We start from the raw sequence: 25922 nt of genomic DNA, 5'->3' as shown, positions 1-25922 counted from the left end.
CAAAGTTAAATGTGGCTGGCACTATTTTAGCAACATCAAGATTATAATAAGGAATCAAGAGTTTTGCCATGACCAGAGATGAGTCAGATGGCAAATATCACTTTCAGGTGCATGCAGAAATCACCAAAAGTGTTTCCAGGTCTGAGAAAAAATTTTCACACACGCTGTCAGTGCCCCACGTCAGAGATAGAGACACAGACTGAGTAGCTCTTCTGTGGATGCTTTTAGGGAAAGCACACAAGTAGCTGTTGCTAATCTCCTGCTCCTGATGTAAAGTCTAGACACTTTTGCAAACCTGGCACCCGGAAGAGGATACGGCCCCTGTCTCCCCACAAGCAGCTTGCTGTGGTTTGTGCTCCTAGAGCAAGCAGGCACATCCACACTACACAGCTGTTGGCACGAGGTCTCCTCCAGGCCCCATGGGGAGCCATGGTAGCCCAAGGAAATAAATACTATTTTGTGTACTTTTTAAAGTTCAAAATATTGAAAATAATGTGATGGTTCTGTTGCACCAAAGCAATTTTTTTGCGACATGAACTGAGGTTATGTGTCGTATGTCTTGGGATGTAGCATGTGAATATACACAGCTGGGTACCTTAGGGTGCAAAGCTGAACTTAGTGATGCCTGTTTTTTATTGGCAGCTTACTCTGGAGGAAACTATCAAGAACAAAACCCTGGTTTTGTTTCAGAGGAAACTAGCTATTTCAGTTTGGGAGAGAGGCTAGAAGGGACCTGATATTCACACAATGTGGACAATCAGGCAAGCTGGGAGCAAAGCGGGGAATTAAGTTGTTTGATAGTGTAGATGCACAAAAGGAGGACATTGTCCAAGCACAAAAAGGCCTCACATATCAGACAACAGCTTTTCTAAAGAAACTTTTCAATTTTTCAAGCAGATGAGTTTTGTAAAAAAAAATGTGCTGCTTGAAGGACAGAGTGCCTTTCTCTGAGGAACAATCTTTTCAGAGGTGTCTGCTGTCACAGCACATCTCTGTGCTGTTGCCCATGCTGTGGCCCATAATCTGAATACGGCTGAATCCATGAGACTGTTAAACTTGAGCTGGGGAGGTTTTTTCTTATGCATGTGGAGGAGAGAAAAAGTGCTGAATTTTGTTGAGAAACTGTAATGACATTTTTAAAAGGTACTTCCTATCCCTTGGACACTCATTATGATAAATAGTAGTTCTCACTCGTATTCATCAAATCAATTTCAACTGCTGTATCCAGGGTGAACGCACATGACTTACCAGTTCTGCTTGAAGGGGATTTCATGCAAGAAACCTTGACTTCACCGGTTTACTCCCTCCTTCTTTTCTTGATCCTAAGTAGCTCAAATCGGTCAGTCTTCAGGGCATACTGTAAATTCTGGCCTCGATTCATCAATAGCCTCAGCAGCTCAAGGCAGCCACAAACCCAGTTTACCTGTCCAGTTAAAATGGTTTCACGGCTGCTGTGTTTCCCCGAAGATTTGCAGGCCAGCAATGAGCACCATTAAATCAACTTTGGTCAGTTTTACCAGGCCTTTCACCTTCATGTGAAAGAAACACAGGAAGGATGCTATTGCTTTAGTTCTGAACCTTTGGGGCTTTAAAGAGCACTCTGTCACTCTGAAACTGTGCCCATATGGTTGAGGTTAATGCAGGATTTATCACTGATCTTTATTGTTTATTAGAAGTGCTCAGAGTTTGCAACAGCCACCTGTGTATAAATCAAGCTATATAAATAAATCACTGTATACCAGAGGAACATAATATTTAGAGTTTGTCTGGGAGGGAAAATGATGTGATATAAGCGTGAGTGTCAACTGGAAATGCAGTGGCTAATGCACCCTCAGTGCTTGAGTGGATGCTCCCGATTTGTGCTGAGTGCTTCCCTGTGCCTCAGCTTCATTTGCTTTGGAAGTCAAATTGTAAAAAAGCACTCAAGGAATACCAAGATTTTTTCCAGAATGACCTTAGCGTTTGAGAGGCAGAGAACTAGTGTGGAATAGCCATTCTGCAATAGCCCTTCCAGGCTGTCTCCCCCAGATCTAGTATTTGCACACAATCCATTTCTCAAATACCTGCTTGTCTCTATCCAGTAGCAGTGAGTAAGACTTTCATGTGAAGTTGATTTTCTTCTCCTGACATGGGAATGCACAGGCACATTCTGTATCTTCTTACTTAAACAGCCACAGTCACCAAGAGTAGGAAGCTGGAAAGCAAGGACAGAATAAACATCAAGAAATTATTTATTGGAGTTATCAAGGACAAACAGATCAGTCTGCTTCGGTCTTTAATGAAGGAATTCAGTCAGCTGCTATAATACATGATGAAAGCTAATAGTGACCTGTGCCAACCACTGGGTCATTGCCAAGCTGTGATGAATGCAGTTCAGCTTCATGTGGGTTGTTCTTCAAGAATATTCAATTAACATGGAAACTGGTTACCCAATTTAGGCCCAATCCATATTGCACTGAAACTAATAGGAACACTTCTATTGATTTTACTGGACTTTGGCTCAAGTAAAATTGCAGCACTGGTGTGCTGCAATCTATACTGACAGCTGTGTTTTTCTGAAGACAAAGTGATAATTTTGCTCTAAAAGTCACCTGGCTTCTCAACTATATTTGGATCTATCTCAGTGCTAATAAAACCTGTGTCATTAAGCTGCCTGAGCAAAATACGGTGCCTGGAGAATTTAGGAATGTTTAGACCATATGTTAGGCCCAAGTACGATCCAGTCATCAAGCCTGAACCCACCTCAAATCCACATGCAGGCCAGGATTTTAGGTGAGGAGTGGTCTGAGAAAAGGTCTGGGCCTGTGCTAGCCCTTAGTGCAAACCGATGCATGCAGCTCAAGTGCAGTATAGACGGGCAATAAGCCCAGTCCATCCGCCGGTACATATTCCATCTAGTCTTGCAGTGACTGTATGTGATAAGCATTGCATGCAGACCCATTGGCCAGATCCTGAAATGCAGGCTGAAATGCAGCCTCAACTCACACCCTTAGAGAGCATGGGGATTTTCAGCAAAGCCACACATATCCTACTGCGGCTTGGCTGTATGCTGAGGACGGGCTGGGGTGTACAAGGGGCTTTAGCCCACTCTGAGGCCCTCACCTGCAGACACAGTGCTTTGGTATCCCTGGTCAGTAGGAGGCTGCTCACTGCTATGACCCACAAGAGTGCAGAGCTCAGTTTTGGGCTCTCCTCATCACTTGTTTCTTTGGAGCCTGAATGTGTGGTCCTTTAGGGAAGTGCCATGCTGCCTATCTGTTCACTCAGGCTCTTCCTCTGCAAGATGCCAGCATGGGGTAAATGAGGACAGTTATTTTTAACACAACCTTTGTCAACTCTGTTATTTTAGACATGACTTTAATATTTTTTATATGAGGCCAAACGCATGCTGCATCAGCCTGCATTTTTCATATATCAGTGAATGCATGAACACAGCTTGGATGAGGACCTTTTGTTATCTGTGTCTAGAGTATGAGTTTGATCTTACCTAAACCTGAGTAACATGTGGGTGACTTTCTTGGCCATGTGTGATGCCACTTAAAAATCCCATCGGAATAGTGGATTTTGGCTTCACATCCACATCCAATGGCTTTGGTCATGCAGAAAAACATGTATGACTAGCAGTGACTGCCACAGCTCTGCTGTAAACAGTGCTTTTGCACTTGTTGAAGGAATCATAAGGTGATGTGAGAACTCTGGTTGCAAACTGAAGCTCATTTCCATTCAGTCACTTTTTAAAGCCAGAAATCTGGATTTAAGATGTCAGTTCTCCAGAAGTTGCCAACAACAAAACAAAACAGACAGAGAATTGCTGCCCCTGTGTTTGGTGAGGAGCTGTAACTGACTTTGGCCTTTTACTTGAAAAAGCTTGCAATTATGCTAAAATATTCCTCTTTCCAGTGCTGCTGAGTCTTCTCCCATGACTCCTGGTGCAGCTGAACCATAAGGTCTGTAGTAATGAAAGGCATCTTTTTACTCTGTCAATACCGTTGTTTATTTTATCTCTGCAGCTCACACTAGGTCCTTGAATGAAGGGAAAAAACAGCCCCAGTGTTATCTATACGGCACAGAACTGGACAGGAAACTTGTGGTATTGCTCTGACTAGTGCTATATTTTCACATAGCCGAAGCCCAATGCTGGGAGGTACTGGGTGCCTTCAGTATTCCTTCCACTCACCCGCAAAAGAAAAGGAAATTCAAAGCGTTCCCAGTTGCCTGGAAGTGTTCAGCACCTTCTGTCGTCTCAAATTATTTGGCCTTGCCTGGGCAACACAGCTCCTGCAGCTGACGTCACCCCTGCACCATCAGTCAGATTGACTCAGAAGACTCTGGAATTGCTGGGGGTTTCTGTTGGCTTGACCCAGGAGCTGCCATGCTGCATGATTTTGCACCTCACACACTGGCTTTTCACAGCCTAAGTTCACGTATTTAGGCTTGTGTAGTCTTGGAACAGAAATAGAAAGAGTAATACCGCAGGCTATCCATAGGCTTCTGCCCTGGGCAGATAAGAACAGTACTCTTGTAATTGGCCCAGGGCATTACAATGACTCAATTCAAAGCCATGCAGATAAAATAAGCTACAGTGTTAGAAAAATAGAGAGCCTTGCAAAAGCTCCAGAAGCACCATAAGAATGGAACATTTGAAAATAATAACAATTTAATATTATTATTGCTATTATTATTATTGATTTGTACTGTCTGGACTCTAGAGCCCCTCTCCAGGACTGGAGTGCTGTTATGCTGGGCACTGCACATAAGTGAAATGAAGAGAGAGCCTGTGCTTTAAGCACTGGAGTGGGATGAAAGGAAAGGAGGTGAAGTAGAGGGTAGGTGACATTAAAGTATTGATGTTGAGAGGATGAGTTTCAGAACTCATGCTCGAACCAAGAGGGACTTGTTGGGCACACAGGGGACTGGGCAGTGCAGAACATCATCCTCACATCATGAGAAATTCTTCTCTAGTTCCTTTTTTCTTCTTCAAAAGCTGAACACAACATCTGGGATTTCTGTTCAAAGATGCAAAGGGGAGTGAGGCTCTCAGATTATGCTAACTTTCCAGAAGAGTCAGGTTTTAGCTGCTTTCATCCAAATAGGTCTGCAGGATTGCTCCCTGGTTCACAACTCCACCTTCGTTGTCTTCACAGTACATCATCTCTTTCGGTGTCTGAATATTGCCTGTCTTGGAGAGCTAGCATCCATTTGGGGGAGGAGAGGAGAGAATAATTTAAAAAAACCACCAATGACCAAACAAACAGCAGCTGTTTGGTTTTACTCAGATGCTGGCAGGATTTGCAGGAGTCCCTGAGGAAATGGCTGAGTGGGCTTGAATCAGGTGGAGCAGTCCAAGGTGAATACACTTTATCACCTCACCTGCCGAACATTACCATGCAAGAACGTAGCACGTGGTCCAAGGGAAGATAAGGTTTGCAGTGCTGCTGTGCCTTGGGATTTGTGCATTGAGAGGGCAGCCTATATCGGCTGACAGCACCGTAAAAGGACATTCACAGTCCTGGAGGGTGAACTAAATCTCAGGCTGTCGCATATTGGTGTCCCTCTGTGTTTAATCTGGCCCCATCTTTTCCCTGGCTGTTGCCATGGAAAGCTGCTTTTTTTTTTTTTTTTTTTTTTTTTTTTTTTTTTTTTTTTTGCATTTAGACTGTGTCCACTGTATGGAGATTGCAGGGGGAAAAGAAAAGGATCCAGTGGAAGATCACTCTCAGACATGCTAAAAATTTTTTTTCTTTCCTCCTAGAATAGCTTGGTATCTCACAGTCTAGTCAGAAATCATTACCCAGAACACTTTATATTTTCTAATGAAAAACTGGCTAAGGCCATTTTTAACAGTTGACAGCCAATATGACAAAAAAAGAAGGCGATATCATCTTGACTACAATTGATAAAAGCCTCTGCCAAAATGGCAGGGAGCAAGGAGGAAGTGTGGAGATCATTACAAGTGGGGTCGAGACCCAAGAATATGAGAAACTTATGCTTCTGTTGCTATCAGGTGTTATGTGACAGTTTCACGGAAATGCATTCTACCTGTGGCTGAGCTTTTTGAAGGAGAGAGGGAAACCAGATTAGCACAACTGCAGAATCCCTTTAGGAACCTCAGTGCTGGTTTTCCCCTACCCTTCTTTGCTGGGAACCTGTATAGGTAATTACGGCCACTTACGAATGCCAGATCCCAGTAGACCACAGCTTAGTTCACAAAATTTGACATCTGGAAAAAACAATGCTTCACACAGCATCCTTTCTTACTGTAGTCCTAGCAAAAATGTCCCAAGAACAGGATTAGCATCATGTTGCTAATGAAACATGAGATGCAGTATTATTGTCAACTGTGCAAATTCAGTTTGCTTTGGGAAGTCTATCAATCTTGGCTATATCTGTTGGTTTCAGATTATGTCCTATAAGTAACTACTCATTGCTCATTCTTTGTGAAATGATCAATGTACAGCTCACAGTGTTTTGTTTAATTTTTCTTGGAGGCTGGAAGTGGGATTTATTATTATTGTGTTTAACATTCTCTTTCTTTAATCCACCTTCAGGTATCTCCATGCCTGTACCTGTCTTTGGTCTACAAGATGATTCCAAAGTGTTTAAGAAAGAGAGCTGCTTTCTTGCAGATGAGAATTTTGTTCTAATAGGCTCTTTTGTGGCATTCTTCATCCCCCTAACCATCATGGTGGTCACCTATTTTTTAACTATCAAGTCTCTGCAGAAAGAAGCTACCTTATGTGTGAATGACCTTGGCCCAAAGACGAAGTTTGCTTCATTTAGTTTCCTCCCTCAGAGCTCCCTGTCTTCAGAGAAACTCTTTCAGCGGTCTTTGAACAGAGACGTGGGGACTTCTGGGAGGAGAACAATGCAATCCATCAGCAACGAGCAGAAGGCTTCCAAGGTTCTTGGCATTGTCTTCTTTCTGTTTGTTGTGATGTGGTGCCCATTTTTCATCACCAATGTGACGGTCGTAATTTGCAAGGAGTCATGCAATGAAGAAGTCGTTGGAGGACTACTTAATGTATTTGTTTGGATTGGCTACCTTTCTTCGGCTGTCAACCCACTTGTATACACACTGTTCAATAAAACCTACCGCTCAGCTTTCTCTCGTTACATTCAGTGTCGCTACAAGGAAGAGAAGAAACCTTTCCAGTTGATTCTGGTGAACACTATCCCAGCACTTGCATATAATTCCAGCCAGCTCCAGCTTGCACGAATAAACAGTTTGAAAAAAGAGGCAAAAATGATGGCTAAGGATTATTCGATGGTTACAATAGGAATACGTCACTTAGATGGTACCTCAAAGGGAAGTATCAGTCCAGTGAACGAAAAGGTTAGCTGTGTGTGACTCTGCTAGCCTGTTGGCAGCTGCCATGACAACCAGAGTGTGTACGCTGAAAATTTCACCTTGCTGTGAAAGGCTCTGATAGCTTAGGAAAATTAGCCCTGTTCAAGAGACCCTCCAATGATGTCATATACGCCTCATATCATCCTGTTGATGAAAAGCAGGGTTGAAATGGTATCAAATGTGCAATTTTTTTCATACAGTACTTTGGCTGTTTTAAGCACAGGCTTTATTAAAGTTATTTTTTTAATATTCTAAAGGATATATTTCTTAAAGAAAAAAATGCAATTTCTGGTATTATAACACGGGCTGTGAAGAAATCTATGTTTTTCTTTTCTTTTTGCAAATGAAGGCTAAGCCGTTCTTTGGTTGCCTCGCAGATTAGGTTGCAACTAGTGTGTCTTGCTATATGGAATTTTATTTTCAATTACCAAATGAGCACTTTACAGAATTTTAAATAAAATGATGGTTTATTTACTAATATATATTTAAAATAATTTTTGAAACATTAAAGAAGAATCTATTAAAACCTGTATAGATGAGTTATATAGAAATTTTGGTAACAAGGTTTTTATGGCTATATTTTCTTCTGAATGACCGTTCTGAAATGTTACTGGGCTTTTCTGCCATTTGTTCTGTAGTTCAGATTAGCAGTCTTGAAAAGTAAATTATACTTGAATGCTCCCTTGATTCTACCGCCACTCTTAATTTCATGTCTTGTACTTTATTTCCATTCTACAAGTTTCATCTGTTCTATTTAAAACTTGAAAATAATTTTTTCAGGAGTAATTATTGGGCTTAATTCCCTGCTCCTTCATACTGCTGTTGATAGAGAAGTGAGAGAAGAGCATGGAGTATCAGGTACGACACTGCTAAATAATTTTAGGAAGCATTCCATATCCATTCCTCTGGTCAGTTCCAACAGTCTGATTTAAGTAATGCCAGTGGAAGTTTTGCATGACTAAAACCTTTAGTAAAAGATTTCAACAGATTCTCCCTCACCATTTCTCTTTGGTTAAAAAGGCAATTACGCTTTTGGTTTTGTTTTACTGGTTGTAGAGTCAGAGTTATCAGAAAACTGTTACTTGCACAAAATTGTTTTCCTCAGTTTTGCTGTTATGGTAGATTGCTCAGGAATGGTAGGTTGCTTGCACTATTAGGACTCAGCCTTAATGAAATACATATGGGCAAATGAGGCCTATCTGAAAATAGCAGACTTATAAACAGAACAGTATTTCACCTGCATAGCTCCAAGGGCAGAATACATCGTGTAAACAACATCAATTACTTTGTTTGACAGAAATGCCTGGTCATGAAACTGTTTCCTGTAGGGCATCATAGACAATTTGACTGCAGCCAGCGGGACTCTGCTGTAGAGCAGAAACCTAAATGTTGCATCCACCTGCAGAACTTCCGATTCTTTACATGGATTTTTGCAACCATAGTCAGGAGAAGTACGATGGACTTCAGTTTCAGGTCCTGTCCACTCTGAAAAAAGCACTACTTTATCTAGAAGCCAAAGTCGAATGTCTTCATCATTTCGTAAGTCCTTCTCTTAAAGTTCTTCCAATTTTCATAAAAAATTAAATATCCTCTAAGGCAAAGAAAGAGACAGACAGACAGAATCTGATCCTATTCTATGCACTGGGGTGTTTGTTTGGAAGAGGGAGACCGTTAGTTTAAAATATTGAATCCTGCAGTAGAGGAGGACTTTGAACCTGGGTGGTTATTTTGCTGATTTCCAAGCAACCGCTTTTATTGTTCTGTTGCCAGCTGCCAGCGTGATAACCAAATCTGCTGGTTTTACAAGCAGTAACTCCCAGCATGGGCTGGGTCAGAGCTGCTTGGCACAGGTCACTAAGGGGTGCTGTGTACACCCAGTGACAAGGACCCCCCCACAGCCCTCAGCCTCACTATGTGTGTGCAGGTGAAAGTGATGTGCTGTGCCCTGCTGGAGCAACGGCACGTGTGTCATCCATCAGTACATGGCCGCTAATGGCTCTCCAAAAAAACAAGAGCAACCCACAGAAATGGAGGTTTTGTTTGTTTTATGAAAGAAGACTGGAATGATAGGACCCCTGCAAGTGGTCTAAGCACTGTGCTCAAGCTGAGTTTGTTTATATGCTCTCTCTGGCCTTGGGAACATTCAGTCATCACATCTAAACTGAAGCCGCTTCAGCAGAAGGATAACTGAACTCAGTACCCTCCTCTCCCTGCGCGCCCCACCCCAGGGTAGTACAGTAAGAGGGTACAAGTCCTCACCTCCACACAGGCAGAGGAAGGATGGCAGCTGGAATCTGCTAAGCACGGCTGAGCATGTGGACCACTGGAGTAGTAGGTAGACATAGTGACTTTCCTCTCTCTCCTGCTGAGTTTGATGTAGAGTCTAAACCAGCAGGTTTGCACTAAGGGCAGGATCCAGTTTGTATCACCCAGAGCAGCCAGGTAAGTGCAGGCACCGATGGAGCACAAGAGCTCAAGGGCATTAAATGCAGTGGGGTTTCAGATACCTCCTGGTGTTCAGATGCCTCCACCCAGCAGATGGGAAAATGGTTTTGAGGATTCACCCTTGGGTTTGGGTGCCTTGGGAAAGAGGTAGGCAGTAATAAAACCTAAGCTCTTTTGTGGGTAGAGGTCTGAGGCTCAGGATTTGGCACCAAACCAAACTGCTTTCATACGATGAATACTGACATAGGATTGAAGGACTCTAGTGGAAAGGAAACACAGGAGCTTCCACCATCGCATGGAATTGCCACATTTCATAAAATTTGCGCCCACATTGACGTGAGCATTTCCCATATGAGAGAAAGAGGCAGAGAAAGCAGTGATTCCTGGACCCACCATCAGTTTGTGCTAGGCAGCAGAGCTGGCCTGCATACCAAAAGATTTAGATGGGTGTCCTGCACTTCTCTGAAGCTCAATTCTTCCAGAAACTCCCAAGGCTCTAGTTGCTGTCCTGCACAGTCTCCTTCACCAGGTTGTGCTCAACAAGCTGTTACTAAGCATTTAATGTTGACTGCTTATGCTCTCTGCTTACTGTCTGCATCTCACCCACATGGCACAGCAGATCAGCCCCTCTGTTTCTCATTCATTTCACCTTCTGTTTCTCTTTCGTAATGTCAAATTGCTCACGTTGCAAATACTGACGGGGAATGTTTCACTACAAACAAAAAGGGGTTCAATTAATTGCTTGATGTTTCTTTAAAAAATGACTCTGAACATTAAATTATTTCCAGCTTATTAAAATAAAGCCTATGTTTTGGGCCCAAATGACTTGACAGCATTTCTTTAATTGACAGCTGGAGGTAATGTGACACTTATTTTCTTGGTTAACAGCAGGGATGCCTGACTTTTTAATACTGTGAGCACTCAGATAGGTGGTTTTAATGAATGATCAGCAGCTTTTGCCTGAGAAGCCTCTCTAAACCAAGATTAAAAAAATGCACAGCAGATAAGGACCAATTTCTCCAGCTCTCTATGAACATCTTTGACTGTTTTGTGAGGCCTGATTCTGCCATCTTGCACCAATACGTTAATAGATTTTTGTGTGGTTTGCCTTAGTGAGGATGACAGAGTCAGTGTCTGAATTTCTAATACTCACCATTCTGGATCTGGAAGGTTGATAATCAGTAGATAGCAATTAAGAGTCATCATATTGCGGATGGATGTCAAAGACCAGCAGTTTTAAGACCAGAATTTTATAGCACTGGACCTACACTTGGAATGACCACTTGAACTCCAGAACACTACAGTGTAATATGACCGGCTTCAGAGCAACAATTCCATCTTGCAAAAAAAATGTGTTTTCAATATGCATCAGACTGGAACAGAAACTTCTGAAATTTTCCAGAAAAAAAAAAGACATTCACTACCGAATAGCTCTGAGGTTAGAGTCTTCCCCTACGATACAGGAGAAGTATTCTCCTTGTCTGATGAGTCAGTCTGTCACCTCCGCATCCAAAAAAACTTGCTTTGACTGAAAAATGTTTTAATCAACAAATTTTCAAGTAGATTTACATTTTATTATTGTTTAAACTGCATCTGAAAACTGTCCAAAGACATGAAGCTCACCATTTATCTCCTAAGCTGGTGTGCACACTTTATATATTTCAGGGTAAAAAATCCTCTGTATCTATCTCATTCAGCCAGTCATGCACTGTACTTATGTAATATTATTGCCAAATGGTGAAATGCATTCTATTTTGAATACATACGTTTGCTTATGTAAATACATAGAGAAAAATGTTTGCTGTATTTTGTAAATGTTAATGTAAAATGGTGTTCTAATGCTTTCTTGTTTTGTCAGATCCCACTGCTAGTAAAGCAGATTAAAATATTCAAATGAGATCAGCTGTTTGATAAACTGGAAGTTTGTCTTAACTAGTTGTTTGGGCTTGGTTTAATTCCCCCATACATACCCACAGTAAAACGTCTGCTGGAGGCTAAAATCATGCTTAATATCTTGTTAGGGACAGACAAAGAGGAATAGCATGTTACAGAACTTGACTATGTCAGTAAACTGTGGTCCTCAATGGGGCATTGCAACCATTCTATTTTTCTAAAGATGGCAGTTCTTCTAATGAAAGGGTATACTCTTTGGGTAAGTACATATGGCTTAAAATGTTTTGGTCTCAGAAACAATGTACTTGCAATAGTAATATGCCAATTAAATTAATTTCATTAGGAAGTCACACTATAAAAGGAAAATTAATAAGCATCATAAATAAATGGCATTACGGCAGCTTGCACAATCATAGAAAGCATCCGAGTTACAGAACCACAGTGACATCTATTGGTGGCATTTTCTTTCATATGGAATAGTATCATAATCATGAATGGAATGGATTTTGTTACTTACTTCTTGGTTTTTCCACCTTAAGTCAAAAACAAATGTATTCCTGAACCAAACTGATCTTATGGCCTACATGCTCTTGTTTATAATCACAATGTATGCCAAAGTAGCAAGGCTATTTAAAAAAAGTTCTCTTAAAACCTAGATGTAATCCCAAGAGTTTCATCAGTCTTTGTAACATGTAAGAGAGACTATACAAAGTTGTATTTTTCAGGAGTTATCAAATGAAGGGAAACAAGCTGTTTTAGTTACAAACCTGTAAAGCACCACAGCATGACATGTGTTAGATAAAATCCCTGAAATGAAAATCCACTCAGTTTTACGTCTATAGTACTACATTACTGTACACAGGCTCCAAGGTGTTATAATTTCTCATCTTATCTGGAAATCTCTTTTACAGATTTATCAGTTCTGACATAATTTGCACTGACTGTTGAAAGAGAATACACCTACCTCATCCATCTGGCAGTTCAAGCCATAAAAGCAAAGAAGATATTTGGAAAAGAAAGTATTTGCTCTACAAATTTCTAGTAGAATCCTCTGAGAAGACTGCTGGAAATTTGGCATAAGGGTATTTTGAAAGTTTCTATAATACAGTGAAGATCTCTGATATACCTGCAGTTTTGACATATGAGACCTGGCAAACACAGACTGCCATTTAAAAGCCTTCTTGCTTGAACCTTATTCTGTTTGATATTGATGTTTGTAAGTCAATCACAGACATTTCACGTTATCTGACCCTGAAAAATAGTTCTAACAGCTCTGCAAACCACAGTTTATTCTGGCCAAAGTTTATTATCTAAATGAAAACGTAAAGTTTTTCAGTTGGATAGCAATCTTAATTTTAGAGGAAAGAAAAGCTGATGAACGCAATAGTTCTATTCAAACTCAGTGTGCCAGTTTACGTGTGCAAGGTTAGTCACCGTCTTAGTGTTTGCAGGGCTCAAATCTGGAGTAATTACATTTAAACCAATTAGATGATATCACTGTGTAAACCGTACAAAGCCAGGAAAAAATAAGTGATGGTTATAATTGCGTTAATATTTTAACTGGTAAATTTCTATCAGAATGGAAAATTAAAAACCAATGCAAACATAGCAATTTAGGCACTCGTGGAGGAAAATTAGAATGCATCATAGCCAGTCACTGCATTTTTTCACGTGCTGTACCTTGTTCCAGTTATATTGAAAATGTGTAAGATAATGTATTTTGAACATGACTACTTGACCATCGGGGGGTATGAACTGAGTGAGCAGAGAATCAGATCTGGGATCTTTTCCTAATAGATCCTAAAGCAGATTTTTTTTTTTTTTTTTTTTTTTTTTTTTACATCTGTGTTCACAGTAGGGAAACTTGGGAAGGTTCCTATGCCAGAATACTTCCTTATGGTCATGTGCTGGAGCTTATGTTTCAAATCAAAGTGTCAGTAAAAGGTAATGAAACAAAGGCAAAATGAACAAAGATTACATAAAGGACATAAACCAACCTATGGATGTACTGTCTGAAAGGAGTCAGCATGCATGTGAATCAGCAAGGTCCCTCACCTCTTAAAGAGATTAAATAACCATAGGTTAAGAGAGAAGGTCCATGTATACAGAAAGAACCCCTGGGAGACAGGGAACAAGCCAGAAAGACTGATCAGTTTTCACCATGGAGGGAGGACACCAGTGAGTTCTACAGGCGTCTGTATGAAGGCCTGTGCTAGTCTATATATTTGTAAAAATACAGAAAAAAAGATGCCAAAAGCGACAGAGTTCAGACAGTGGAGAACTGACTGCAAAACTGCATGAAGACTTCATAACACTCTGCGAAGGCTGTGGAAATGGCAGATGAAATTCAAACCAGCTAAACTTAAGGTGATGCATTTGGGGAAAAAAATCAGCCCTAGCTTTAAATACAGAATAATAGGCTCTAAACTGACCATTACCACATGGGAATTGAGATCTTGGGCTTATAATAGATGGCCCTGTGAAAACATCAGTTCAGTGATCAGTAGTAGTTAAAAGTATTAGACTACAACTGTAAAAGGTACAGAGAAGGGCAACAAGGACAATCGCAATTACGGGATGGCTTCCACACAGGTAAATTGCACTCTTAAGTTTGGAAAGGTAAGGACTGATAGGGTGGTACAACAAAGACCTGTAAAGACATGACAGAAATGCAGGTCAATGAGGAATGACTGTTCCACATTTCTCCTAATACAAAAACTAGAGACATCAAACAATACTAATTTGTAACAAACAAATGGAGGTAATTCTTCCTGCACTGGTTAGTTCAACGGTGGAACTTGTTGCCATATGACACTGTAGAAGCTAAGCTTACATGCTTTCCAAAAGCATTGGGCAAATTAATGAAGGAAAAAGGCAAAGAGGGCTCTTCAGGATAAGATGATAAACATTTCTAGCCACAGAAGTTTAGGGATCTCAGACTGCTAGATGTCAGCAGGGTGCTCTCTGGAGCTATCAGTACATCCTCACCTCTGCTTCTGCTCTTGCCTCTACCAGTTTCAGCTACAAATCATCTTCAAAACAGGGTGTTGAGCTGAATGGGCCTTTGGTCTGAACAACTACAGCTGCTCTTATGTCACGTTTCAAACTGAAAAAGTGATCTGTATTTAATTAAGCAATTCCCCATTTTTCTATTATTGTTCTTCCATAAATATTTGTGCAGGCATATGTGCGACTGACCTGAAAGATCTCAAGAAGTTCACTTCTAAATTCTTACACTGCAATTCACTAACAGTACAAATATTACTATCTTTGAGTTCACTGTTATTTTTCCTGTTACGTGGTAAGTGTTCTGCAGCAATAGAGAAGATTGCCAGTATAAAAATGAACTTTCCACATGAACAAAACTCATCATGGCTGCATTCAGGAAATCTGAACCTGTTTTCCATATGTGAAGTGTGGGAAATACTTTTTTTCTCTTGTCCTGTAGACAGTGAACTCTTCAGGTCAGTTTTGCCTCATTGGGTGTTTCTACAGTGCTTTCCACTGTGGACTTTGTCTCTGTCAATGACAATAGAGCTCTTTTCCCCTTTTTTTATTGACTGATACAATCAACAGTGCAGAATACCATCTCCCTTCCTCACTGCAACTTAAGATTTTTTTCAGAATTCCAAAATATGCCTCTGAACTGAAGCCTCCTCTTTTCACAAAGACCTATTCTTCTCCCAGTACCTTTGCTACTGCAGGGAATACAATAATCAAGCTTTTTCCTACCTGTATGTCTGACTCCTTTTTTTTTTAGTTTCTATTCTTCACAGTGTAACATCCTCTGAAAACACAGAAGATGCATCCAAGACATAAAACTAACAATGGAAATTTGGGTAGATACTGAAAAAAGGTTGAAGCAGAGGAATAGATTTTTCAGAGCATTTGACCACTGTATGATCCCTTCTTTGGGTACATACTACCCTTCATCCAGAAAGTTGCTAAAATGAAGCTGATTTTCAAATAACAAAAGCTTAAAGCTTTTTTGGCAATGCTGGATTACATCCAAGGTGTGGCACACGTCTGCCACATCTCGATGCCACACACCAACACATGGCCCAATGGAGTACCCTCTGAAGAAAAGCCAAACGGGAGTGGTGCCACGCTCTGATTAGATCCGTAATGTGGGCTATCAGAAGAGCAGAACCCCAGAGTGTATCACAACTCACACCTACTGGCCAGCTTAGACACAGCCCCTAAGACTGGGAGAACTTCTCACAAATATCTTAATATTTGGTTAATGTAATCTTTGATGTTTCCTCAGTCATGCAATGCATGCACTTCACAGTGCTGGTATAGAGGTGTCTGGCATTTTACTTTGGGACAGATTCTGGTATTTTGGGTGCTGTGAGGATTCCTATTCTTTAAGCGGCACCACTGGAAACAGTGACACCAGTAACACACTAAAATGGTGATTAGAATATCAGCAATGAAATCAAGCTCTGCGTTGGTTGCTGTGACTTCACACTTCATTTTCTGTCCAATCATTTGAGCTAAAAACTGTTTTAATGATGAAATCTGAAACCTGAGTGGGTAAAAAACACTGTTTTGGGGAAGGAAAGTGAGTGACAATGTGAAAAGGCAAGAAAAAAGCTATTTGCCCTCTCAGCATGAGTTGACTTAAGTCACATTCTAATAAAGAAGAGCAGCAAAAAGTTATCAGTATGGGGAATGAGACTAAAGCCACACTTAATTTCAATGTAATAGTAAGAAGAGGCCTTCACAGAGCAAGAAATACTCTAAAACGCCATTAATATTAAAATTTAGCCCAGAAAGATGTAGTCAGCTTGGAGCTTATAAATGAGCAATTAGTTTGTATTTCATGAAGTTGATTTGCAACACATAATAAAAGGAAATCAGGGAATAAATATAGACAGTATAATAACTGATCCACAGTGAGAGTCTTGCAAAAACATCTTATACTACCTACATCTGACCATTTCCTAATGTTTTCAGAACAGTGTGACTGAATAACTTTTTCTCCATTTTTAAAATTCAGTATCACTCCACAATCTACCTTAACTTTTTCAAAAAAATCCATAGCATGATGCAACAAAAAATCTGACTCTTTAATGGCTCGCTATGCTTTCTACATATAAAAACTAAAAATAAATGAACTCCATAACAGAATACAGCCATTTTAGCAGCTATATCCCTTGAGTGTACTGAAAGTAGGCCTCTCAGACAGAACAAATGTGGGTACCATGTATTAAATGGAATACAGATACTTCTACCATTTTTTAAATAGCATAACAAAGCTGTGGAAGGTTATGACAAGCTAAACACAAATAAACACTGAAAGGTGACTCTAAGAGATTAAAATCAAGACATAAGAAACCGTCGCAGGGCCAATAAGCTTAAGGTCATGCTTGACCTTAGAGTAAGTGCATAAACAAAAAAGTAAAAAGGCCAGGTTTCACATTAATTAAGCTAATCAGAACCACAACACAGGCATGATGGCCAGCTAATCCATCTGTATATTTTGACAGAGGACTGAAATGCTTTAAGATGTCCATAAGTATTGTCTCTCTTTGGATTTGATCCCTTTTAAAATATTTGGCATTTAGTGTGACCTGGTCTCTGCACAAAACATCGCATCCTCATACTCACTTCTGTGAGCCCCAGAGATGCTGTCTTTGGCAGGACTGTTTCAGCAACTTGGAGCCCTCCCATTCTTTCCTTCATTCTAGAGACATGGCTTCAACAACAGGCTTTGTAACATCTGCCATCTCTACTCCACTGAAACACCTTGATTAAATTTAAACTTTGTTCATACTCTCCCAGTTCAGCAGATATTATGTCTCAAGCAAGTTGCACTGGATTCTAAACAAGACTGGTTCTGTGAAAGCAGAGGCTATAAACAAATCGCCCCGTAAGCAGTGGAATCAATAAAACATGATTTTAGAGATGTATATCTTCTGTCTTCTCTCCCTCTTCCTATTCTCAGCTCTATCTCTTAACCTCACCTTTTTTACCGTGCATGTAGCAGCATATGCTGTGGCTGTTTGGGAACTATGCATTTGTAAGAAATCAGTGGAAGAAAACGAAGTGTGAGATCTTGCAGAAGGGAGAGCTTTACAAAATCTCTAAATAAATTGATTTTACCAACTCACATTTATTCTTTTCATTGATTCCATTTACTCACAGCATGTCACCTATATATTCCCAAGCACCAGGATGTGTGTTTTCAAGCGGTCTGGCCAGGAACACTTGTGTGCAACACAAAGGGCACAGGAGACTGGCTAACAAGCCCTCATGACGTCTCTATCTTCCTGACTGGCAACAACACACTAGTTTTTGGACGGATATTTTTTATCTGTTAAGAACAGTCTCTTACTATTATCTTCTTCTGGTGCTAACAGAAAAAGCAATGGCATCTGTGATACGCTGCAATCTTCTTGCCATCCTCCGATTATTCGAGTGCAAGGCCTTCTGTTTAGGAGCTGTATGTGTTGTAGCGTTACTAGAGGGTATGGCTGTCTGGGCTTGACAGAAACAACACTATCCTCAGTGTGATTGACAGGCAACAGTTTTCTTTGTTATCAATACAGGCCACTCTTCTAACCCCTTGCTCTGCTGTTCCTTATGGTGTTTCCCCACACGCATCCATACCAGTCTTTGTATTTGTATTGTAAGCCTCTGACACACTCACTCGCTGGGTGGCTGATGTGAATTTGCTGACTGGACACTTTCAACAAATGGTGCCCAGTCATAAGGTGCTGTTACAGACAGAACATAAAAAAGCTTACAGAGTTCTTTGGAATGCAATATTGGGAGAATTCCCAGAAACTGGTTTACATTATCACTTGGATGTGCTCTACAGACATCAGTACAAATTAAAAGCACGGCTGTCTCAGGGAGAGAACAAAGATTTTTTTTTAGAATACAGATCTTAGGATATCCATGACTTGCCATTTCAATTTAACTTTCCAACTGCAAATCTGAGTTTCTTAGCTTCTCCTTCCTCAGTCTTGATACATTTTTGCTTAGCGTACCTAGAATGAAATTCCAGAACACTGTGTAAGACTATCTTTCAAGTTTGTTTGCTATTTACATCTTAGTATTCCAGCAGCGCTATGATTTGTAAGATTGGAAGAAGTCTAGAAACTATTTGCACACTTTTCCTTTACTACCACACGCAAGCTTATTTTAATATTGCAGTGATCCATTCAGCTAACAAACTTTAGCAATACTGGACATTCAAACTCTTTTGGGCAGGTAATCAATGAACTTTATAAAAAGTGGGATTTACAGTATTTAATTTGATTTCTGGTCAGGAAATATGTAACTTGTCACTGACCAAGTAAAAAATATTGTGGGTTTTCCCTCTTAAAAAGAGAGAGAGAGAAAGAGATCAAAGTATTCTTGAGTGACCCCATAAAAAAGCACTTTTTGATATAAATTTTGGTGTTAGAAATCTGAAATGTCCCCTACAATTAGATTAGCATTCTTCGCCAAAGAGTTTGTATCAACATTTTTATGTTGGATGCAACTACAAAAGCATCACTTGAGTTCTACTCAGCATACTGCCTTCAGTTCAGAAGGAAAAGCCCTCAACAGACTCAATCAACATTTTGAAGGAAATCTAGATAAGCAAGTTAAGAAAAATATATTAAATATTTATGTATGTATCCTGAAATCATCCTCTTCAAGAAGATTAAATTCAATGCCAAAGACCAAGAAAAAGAACAAAGAGGATATGAGGTGTCCCACATTTTAAATAATTGCTAGCTTAATCTATTATAATGTTCTAGTGAATAATTCCTTTTTGTAAGTTATTACTACATCAAGATGTTTTAGTGACATGACGCAATTATTCTTCCCTTACGCAGCTTTAGCCAAGATCAAAGCCAGTCTTTCGAATTTGTTCTGTGTGTTTAAAAAAGTTCTTTGGTGAGAGTGCAAAATAGTTTAAAAAAACATAAACAAAACGCTGAGCTTTCAAATGCATAATGTTACAGTAGTTTACCTTATTTCCCATCAGGCAAACTAGCAGGAGAGGCCAGAAGCTATGAGAATGTGCACATTCTTAATCCACCCATACTGTAACATAGTAAGGCAGAACTACTAGATGCAGACATTATAACAGAAAGATAATCAACTTTCATAATTTACAAGGCCAGACTGACTGATTGCAATGCTATTTTCTGACTTTAAAATTTATTAGCTGTTGCCCTAGTGACTAAAGGGAACTAAACACGGTAATGAAATTAAAAATAAATACATTTTTGCTGGAATCACACAACAACAGAGGTTGGAAGAGACTTCCAGAGGGCCCCTAATCCAAGCCCCTTGCTCAAGGAAGGTCCAGCAAGACCAGGTTGCTCACGGCCCTGTCCAGTCGAGTTGTGAGTATCTGCAAGGATGGAGATTCTGCAGTCTGCCTGGGCAACCTGTGCCAATGCTGACTACTCTCACAAAGAAGAAGCTTCTCCTTTTATCTACTCAGAATTTTCCATGTTTCAGCTTGTATCCATTGTCTCTTGTCCTACCACTATGCACCTTGTCTGCCCCTAACCTTGTAGACTGCAATGATGCAGTCTACCCTTACCCATCTCTTCCTAAGGCTGAACAAGCCCAGCTCCCAGTCTCTCCTTGCACATGCTGTGCTCCAGTCCCTGGGATCAGTCCCATTAGTCAATGTCTTTCTTCTACTGAGGAGCCCCAAACTGGACACAGTTCTCCATTCATAGTCTCACAATGCTGCATAGAGGGGAAGAATCATTTTTCTCGGCCTGCTAGTTACACTCTAATACAGCCCAGGCTGTGGTTGCCCTTTGCCTCAAGGGCGTGCTGCTGGCTCATGTTGAACTTCTTGTCCACCATGACCCCCAGATTTTTTACACAAGACTGAACTTCTACCTAGTTGGCCCCAGCTTGTACTGTTGCATGGGGTTATCATATCCCCCAGGATATCTAGGACTCCGTTTGCCTTCACTGAATTTCCTTATGTTCCTGTCAGCCCATTTCTCCAGGCTGTTGAGGTTCATTCTGAACAGCAGCCCTGCTCTACAGCATATTGACTTCTCTCCCCAGTTTGGTAATATACATGAATTTTCTGAGAGTGCACTCCATCCCATCATTCAGGTCATTAGCAAAGACACTAAACTGTCTTGGCTCTCATTTTGATCCCTGAGAGGTATCATTCTGCCAGTTGGACTTTGTACTGCTGATCACCACCCTCTGAGCCCACCAATCCAGCCAATTTTTCAACCATCGTATCATCCGGTAATCCAGTCCACATCTCAGCAATTTGGCTAAAAGAAAACTAAGGGAAGCTGTTGCAAGTCCCTTTCTAAAGTCAGGGAAAACAGCATCCACTGCTCTGGCCTTGCCCACAGAGCCAGACATCTCATCACAGAAGGCAATTAGGTTGAGCAGGCATGACTTGCTCTTGGTAAATCCATGCTGGCTGTTCCCAATCACCTTCTTATTCTTCATATGCCTGGAAATGGCTTAAGGAGGATTTGTTCCTCAACCTTCACAGATCTGGAGGTAAGGCTGACCAGCCTGTATTTCACTGGAAATTCCAGCCTGTATTTTCTCTTTCTTGCCCTTCTTCAAAAATGGGTACTACATTTGCCTTTTTCCAATCAACAGTAACCTCCCAAGATTGCCCAGACCTTTTAAAGATGATAGAACATGGCCTCACAATGACATTGGCCAGCTCTCTCAGTACTATCTGATGCATACCATCTGGTCCCATAGACTTGTGCAAATCCAAGTGGCTTATGTGCTCCCTAACTTATTTTCCTCTACTGTGGGTAATATTTCACCTGACAGGCAGACTTTATGAGTGAAAACTGAGGCAAAAAAAGGCACTGAGTACCTCACCTTTTCCATGTATCTTATCACTAGCTCCCCTGCCGCTTTGAGCAGTGGGCCCATATTGTCCTTCACCTTTCTCTTGCTGTCAATGTACATATAGAAATCAGTCTTGTTACTCTTCACATCCCTTGCTAGCTTCAACTCCAGCTAAGCTTTTGTCATGGTTCACTGTACTCTCTCAAATTTACATGACAGCATACTGTGTGAAACAAACCTTATTTTTACTAGCTCATTGGGTTGAAAAAAACCCAAGAAACAAACAAGTAAGAGGTTAATCCCTTCTCTGTAGACTAGTCTAAATTGTTTATTTAGTTATTTCATTTGCTAGTTTGCTGATTCAATAACTTGATAATTCATTAATTCGTGTGTTTGCGAGCAAAATAGTTACCTGACAGTGAAAGTCCTCATCCTTCCTTCTATGTCATGATGCGCGCATCCCCTGAACTGCACGGGGAAGCATGAGAGCCTCGGCAGTCCAGCTGCTGCTGGATCTGCTTCAAAGGCTGTTTGGGTGAGCTGATGTATTTGTACCTTCTAGGTCGGAAGTTTGGTCGATACCATTCCTATTGGTCCAGTCTTCAAAAAGGGCAGGAAGAACCCAAGGAACTACAGGACAGTCAGCATCACCTTGATCCCTGGAAAAATGATGGAACAGCTCATCCTGGATGCCATCTCTAAGCATGTGAAGGATAAGAAGGTGATCAGCAGTAGTCAGCATGAATTCACCAAGGGGCAATCATGCTTCACGAACCTGACAGCCTTCTACAAGATGACTAGCTGAGTAGATGAGAGGAGAGCAGTGGATGCTGTCTACCTTGACTTCAGGAAGACTTTTGACACTGTCTCCCATAACATCCTCATAGGCAAACTCGGGAAGTGCAGGATAGATGAGCAGACAGTGAGGTAGATTGAGAACTAGCTGAAAGGCAGAGTTCAGAGAGTTGTGCTCAGTGGTGCAAAGTCTAGTTGGAGGCCTGTAGCTAGTGGTGTCCCCCAGGGACCAGTACTGGGTCTAGTATTGTTTAACTTATTCATCAGTGACCTGGATGAAAGGACAGAGTGCACCCACAGCAAGTCTGGTGATGACAGAAAACTGGGAGGAGTGGCTGATGCACCAGAGGGAAGTGCTGCCATTCAGAGGGACCTCAACAGGCTGGAGAGATGGGCAGAGAGGAATCTCATGAAGTTCAACAAAGGGAAGTGTAAAGTCCTGCACCTAGGAGGAATAACCCCAAGCACCAGCACAGGCTGGAGGCTGACCTACTGGAAAGCAGCTCTGAAGAGAAGGACCTGGGGGTCCTGGTGGACTGCAGGCTGACCATGAGCCAGCAATGTGCCCTTGTGTCAAAGAAGGCCAATGGTATCCCGAGGTGCCTTAGGAAGAGCATTACCAGCAGGACAAGGGAGTTAATCCTCCCCCTCTACTCAGCCCTGGTTAAGCTGCATCTGGAGTACTGCATCCAGTGTGTTCTGGGCTCCCCAGTACAAGAGAGACATGGAGCTACTGGAGCGAGTCCAGTGAAGGGCTACTAAGATGACTAAGGGCCTGGAGCATCTATTGTATGAGGAAAGGCTGAGAGAGCTGGGACTGTTCAGCCTGGAGAAGGCTGACGGGGGATCTTATCAATGCGTGTAAGTATCTGAAGGGAGGGTACAGAGAGGATGGGGCCACACTCTTTTCAGTGGTGCCCAGTGATAAGACGAGAGGCAACGGGTACAAACTGAAACACAAGAAGTTCCATCTGAACATGAGGAAAAACTTCTTTACTGTGAGGGTGACAGAGCACTGGAACAGTTGCCCAGAGAGGCTGTGGATTCTCCTTCCTTGGAGACACTCAAAAGCCATCTGGACACAATCCTTGGAAACGTGCTCTTGGTGACCCTGCTTGAGCAGGGGGGTTGGACTAGATGATCTCCAGAGGTCCCTTCCAACCTTGACCATTCCGTGATGCTGTGATTTTGGTTACTGGGCAAGGATTTACCTAATTTCAAAGAGTTTCAGTCCTTTCAGGTGTTAACAAGCAGTTACTTACAAAACTATAAGGATAAAAGGCTTCATTATTTTTGTCCTTGAGTATCTGGCTTACTTGTTGCACTCGCTTTACTCTAATGGCACTGCTCCCAGCATACATCAGGCCTTAGCATGAGCTGCTAAGCTCATCCATGCTGGCTTGTGCTGAACTTCCTGCACACTGAATGGACCCTTCTTGTGTTTTGAGGAGGCTGTCCTTGAAGATCAACAAGCTCTCCTGGACCTCTTTCCCCTCCAGGGCAGTCTCCTGTTCGATCCTGCCAAGCAGATCCCTGAATAAGCTCATATCTGCTCTTCTGAAGTCCAGGGTTGTTATGCTACTATATGTTTTGCTCACTTTTAAACACTAATTATAACTGTAATCGATCTCACGTATTAGTTAGTGAAAACTTGCTCCCTTCAAGGTTTTAGTCTTTCCCGTGATTCCAGTTACTCAGCCTGAATCAAATTAAATGAGGACATTCAGAAGACTAGTATCTTTTCTTAAAATTCAAATCAATCAACTTTTTTGCAATTTCTCTTAAGGAAACATGAGCAACTACTTTCACTTTTTCTTCTTAAATCATATTTGGAATCTTCTGACTCTTTCATTATCTGTACTTCCCCTAGGACCAGTGTGTATTACTGAAAAAAATGTTCTTCCTGCTGGGGATTTCATCAGCTGTTCCAAAAGCCAAGTAGGCATGTTACCATACTCAATCTCTGACAGCAATTAAATACTGCTTCTTCCTCAACTTTTCTAAAAACTCATCAAAATAATCTTTTAAGTACACAGCAGAAGCAACCTCATGTATTGTAACTGTGCATTACTCTTTATCTTACATCATTATAAATAACACAATTAAATAGTCCCCATGAGAAGAGTTTATGAAACTCAACTTAAAGCTTTTCTACTATTCCAATCCCCAGTTTGACAAATGACTTTAAGTGTGTAACATGAACTGCATCTCAAGACCCCCCTCCAGAAAAAGTCCACTGCACTTATTTTACTTCATGGTTCCTCCTGGGATCAAGAAGTCCTAGGACAGCCAACTAGTGATGTTGATCTTATTTCCTCAGACCTAAGGAAAAGCTTAGCTCCTGCAGAAGAGTTGCTCCTGCTTCCTGCTTCAAAACAAACAGCACTTATGTCTCCATCTCTCCTTGGGGCTCCCCGAAATATGGAGAGCCTTAATATTCTATTAAATTATTTACTGGCTGAAATGAAATTTCAATTCATGCTTCAAGATTTTCTCAGTCAAGTCCTAACTATTACATTCCTGTCTTTCTCTGGCTGCAGATTATACCTCAAAGTTTACTTAGATATGAATTCAAAATATCAGCTTTAAAGGCTTAGTAAATCCAGCATGAGGAATTTAAAATGATATGCGGAAAAAATTCACAAATACGAACAGACTCCTCCTAAGTTCAGAAATCATCTGTACTAGAAAGAAATAGAAAACAAAAGACATAAAACAAATAGCCAAATATTGTATTGTTAAAAGGGCAGCACTACAATATTTTCTGCTTCCCTTTTTAAATATAAAGCATTAAGAAGAAAGTATTTTCTATCAGAATTACTGGACATATACACCTCACCAGATTTGGTACTGCTTATAATATATGCTTAATTTTGTATTTTCCTGAAATTTTAAGAAAATATTTAACACCATTTCTCATTCATATTAGCTTGCAATAAAAGAAGCATGGTTGTTTGTTCCCTGTCAAAGTTTTCAGTGCATTAGAAAAACTGCTTTAGAGGCCAAGAAGTGTTTTAAATCACTGCCTTTTTGGAACTTCCTACCACAAATGGCTTATTTCTGCAATGGCAAATCTTTTGTGTATTTATTTCCCACAGTGACTCTGTAAATAAGATTCATGAATTTGTCAAGCCTCATAGCAGTTTCAGAGCTACTGAGGTCATTCCAGATCACCAGTGCAGTACTGCAGAAATACCAGCATAGGATATGGCCAAACTACAGAGGCGTGAAGGGAGCTATACTGGTATCACAGTGATGAAAGACAACAGCTGACGTAGAAATCATCTCTGGACCCTCAGGAAGAGACTGTGTAACTTGGCCAAAGAGAAATTCACAGAACTTTCAAGTAAACTTCTGCATTTGGTAATTTGTTTAATCAAATTAGGTTCTTACTAAAGACCTGATATTTTTTCCTATAGAATGAGAAAACACATAAAGAGTGACAAAAAAGAGGAGACAGCTAAGATTACAGTGCAAGCAAGACCAAAGGACAGTGTTTCTTTCTTTCTTTTTTTTTTCTGTAAAAAGACCTATGGGTTCAAATGATCACACTAAAGAATCTAAAAAAATAGGAAGAAAATAATGAAAGCAAGAAATGGAGTAAAGAAGAAAAATATTATTGTAGGCAGATCAG

At 40.8% G+C, this 25922-nt stretch overlaps 1 protein-coding gene and 1 long non-coding RNA gene across 2 annotated transcripts in view; one reads left to right on the top strand and one right to left on the bottom strand.

The window, feature by feature from the left end:
• Nucleotides 1-11725, top strand: part of HTR2A (5-hydroxytryptamine receptor 2A) — a 31964-nt gene extending 20239 nt beyond the window's left edge. The window contains exon 3 of the mRNA XM_026108356.2: nt 6549-11725. Within this exon, the coding sequence (XP_025964141.1) occupies nt 6549-7348 (800 nt within the window). The 3' untranslated portion in view covers nt 7349-11725. The remainder of the gene's footprint in view (nt 1-6548) is intronic.
• Nucleotides 2072-22435, bottom strand: LOC112988115 (uncharacterized). Its single transcript, XR_003260454.2, has 3 exons — nt 22269-22435; nt 21906-22152; nt 2072-2194 (listed from the first exon to the last, which is right to left on the bottom strand). It is a non-coding gene; the product is annotated as an uncharacterized LOC112988115 (long non-coding RNA).
• Nucleotides 22436-25922: the final 3487 nt, after the last annotated feature.

This window comes from Dromaius novaehollandiae, chromosome 1, assembly GCF_036370855.1.
Source record: "Dromaius novaehollandiae isolate bDroNov1 chromosome 1, bDroNov1.hap1, whole genome shotgun sequence".
NCBI lineage: Eukaryota > Metazoa > Chordata > Aves > Casuariiformes > Dromaiidae > Dromaius > Dromaius novaehollandiae.
The sequence above is the reverse complement of the archived record's forward strand: the minus strand, read 5'-3'. Positions and strand labels throughout refer to the sequence as shown.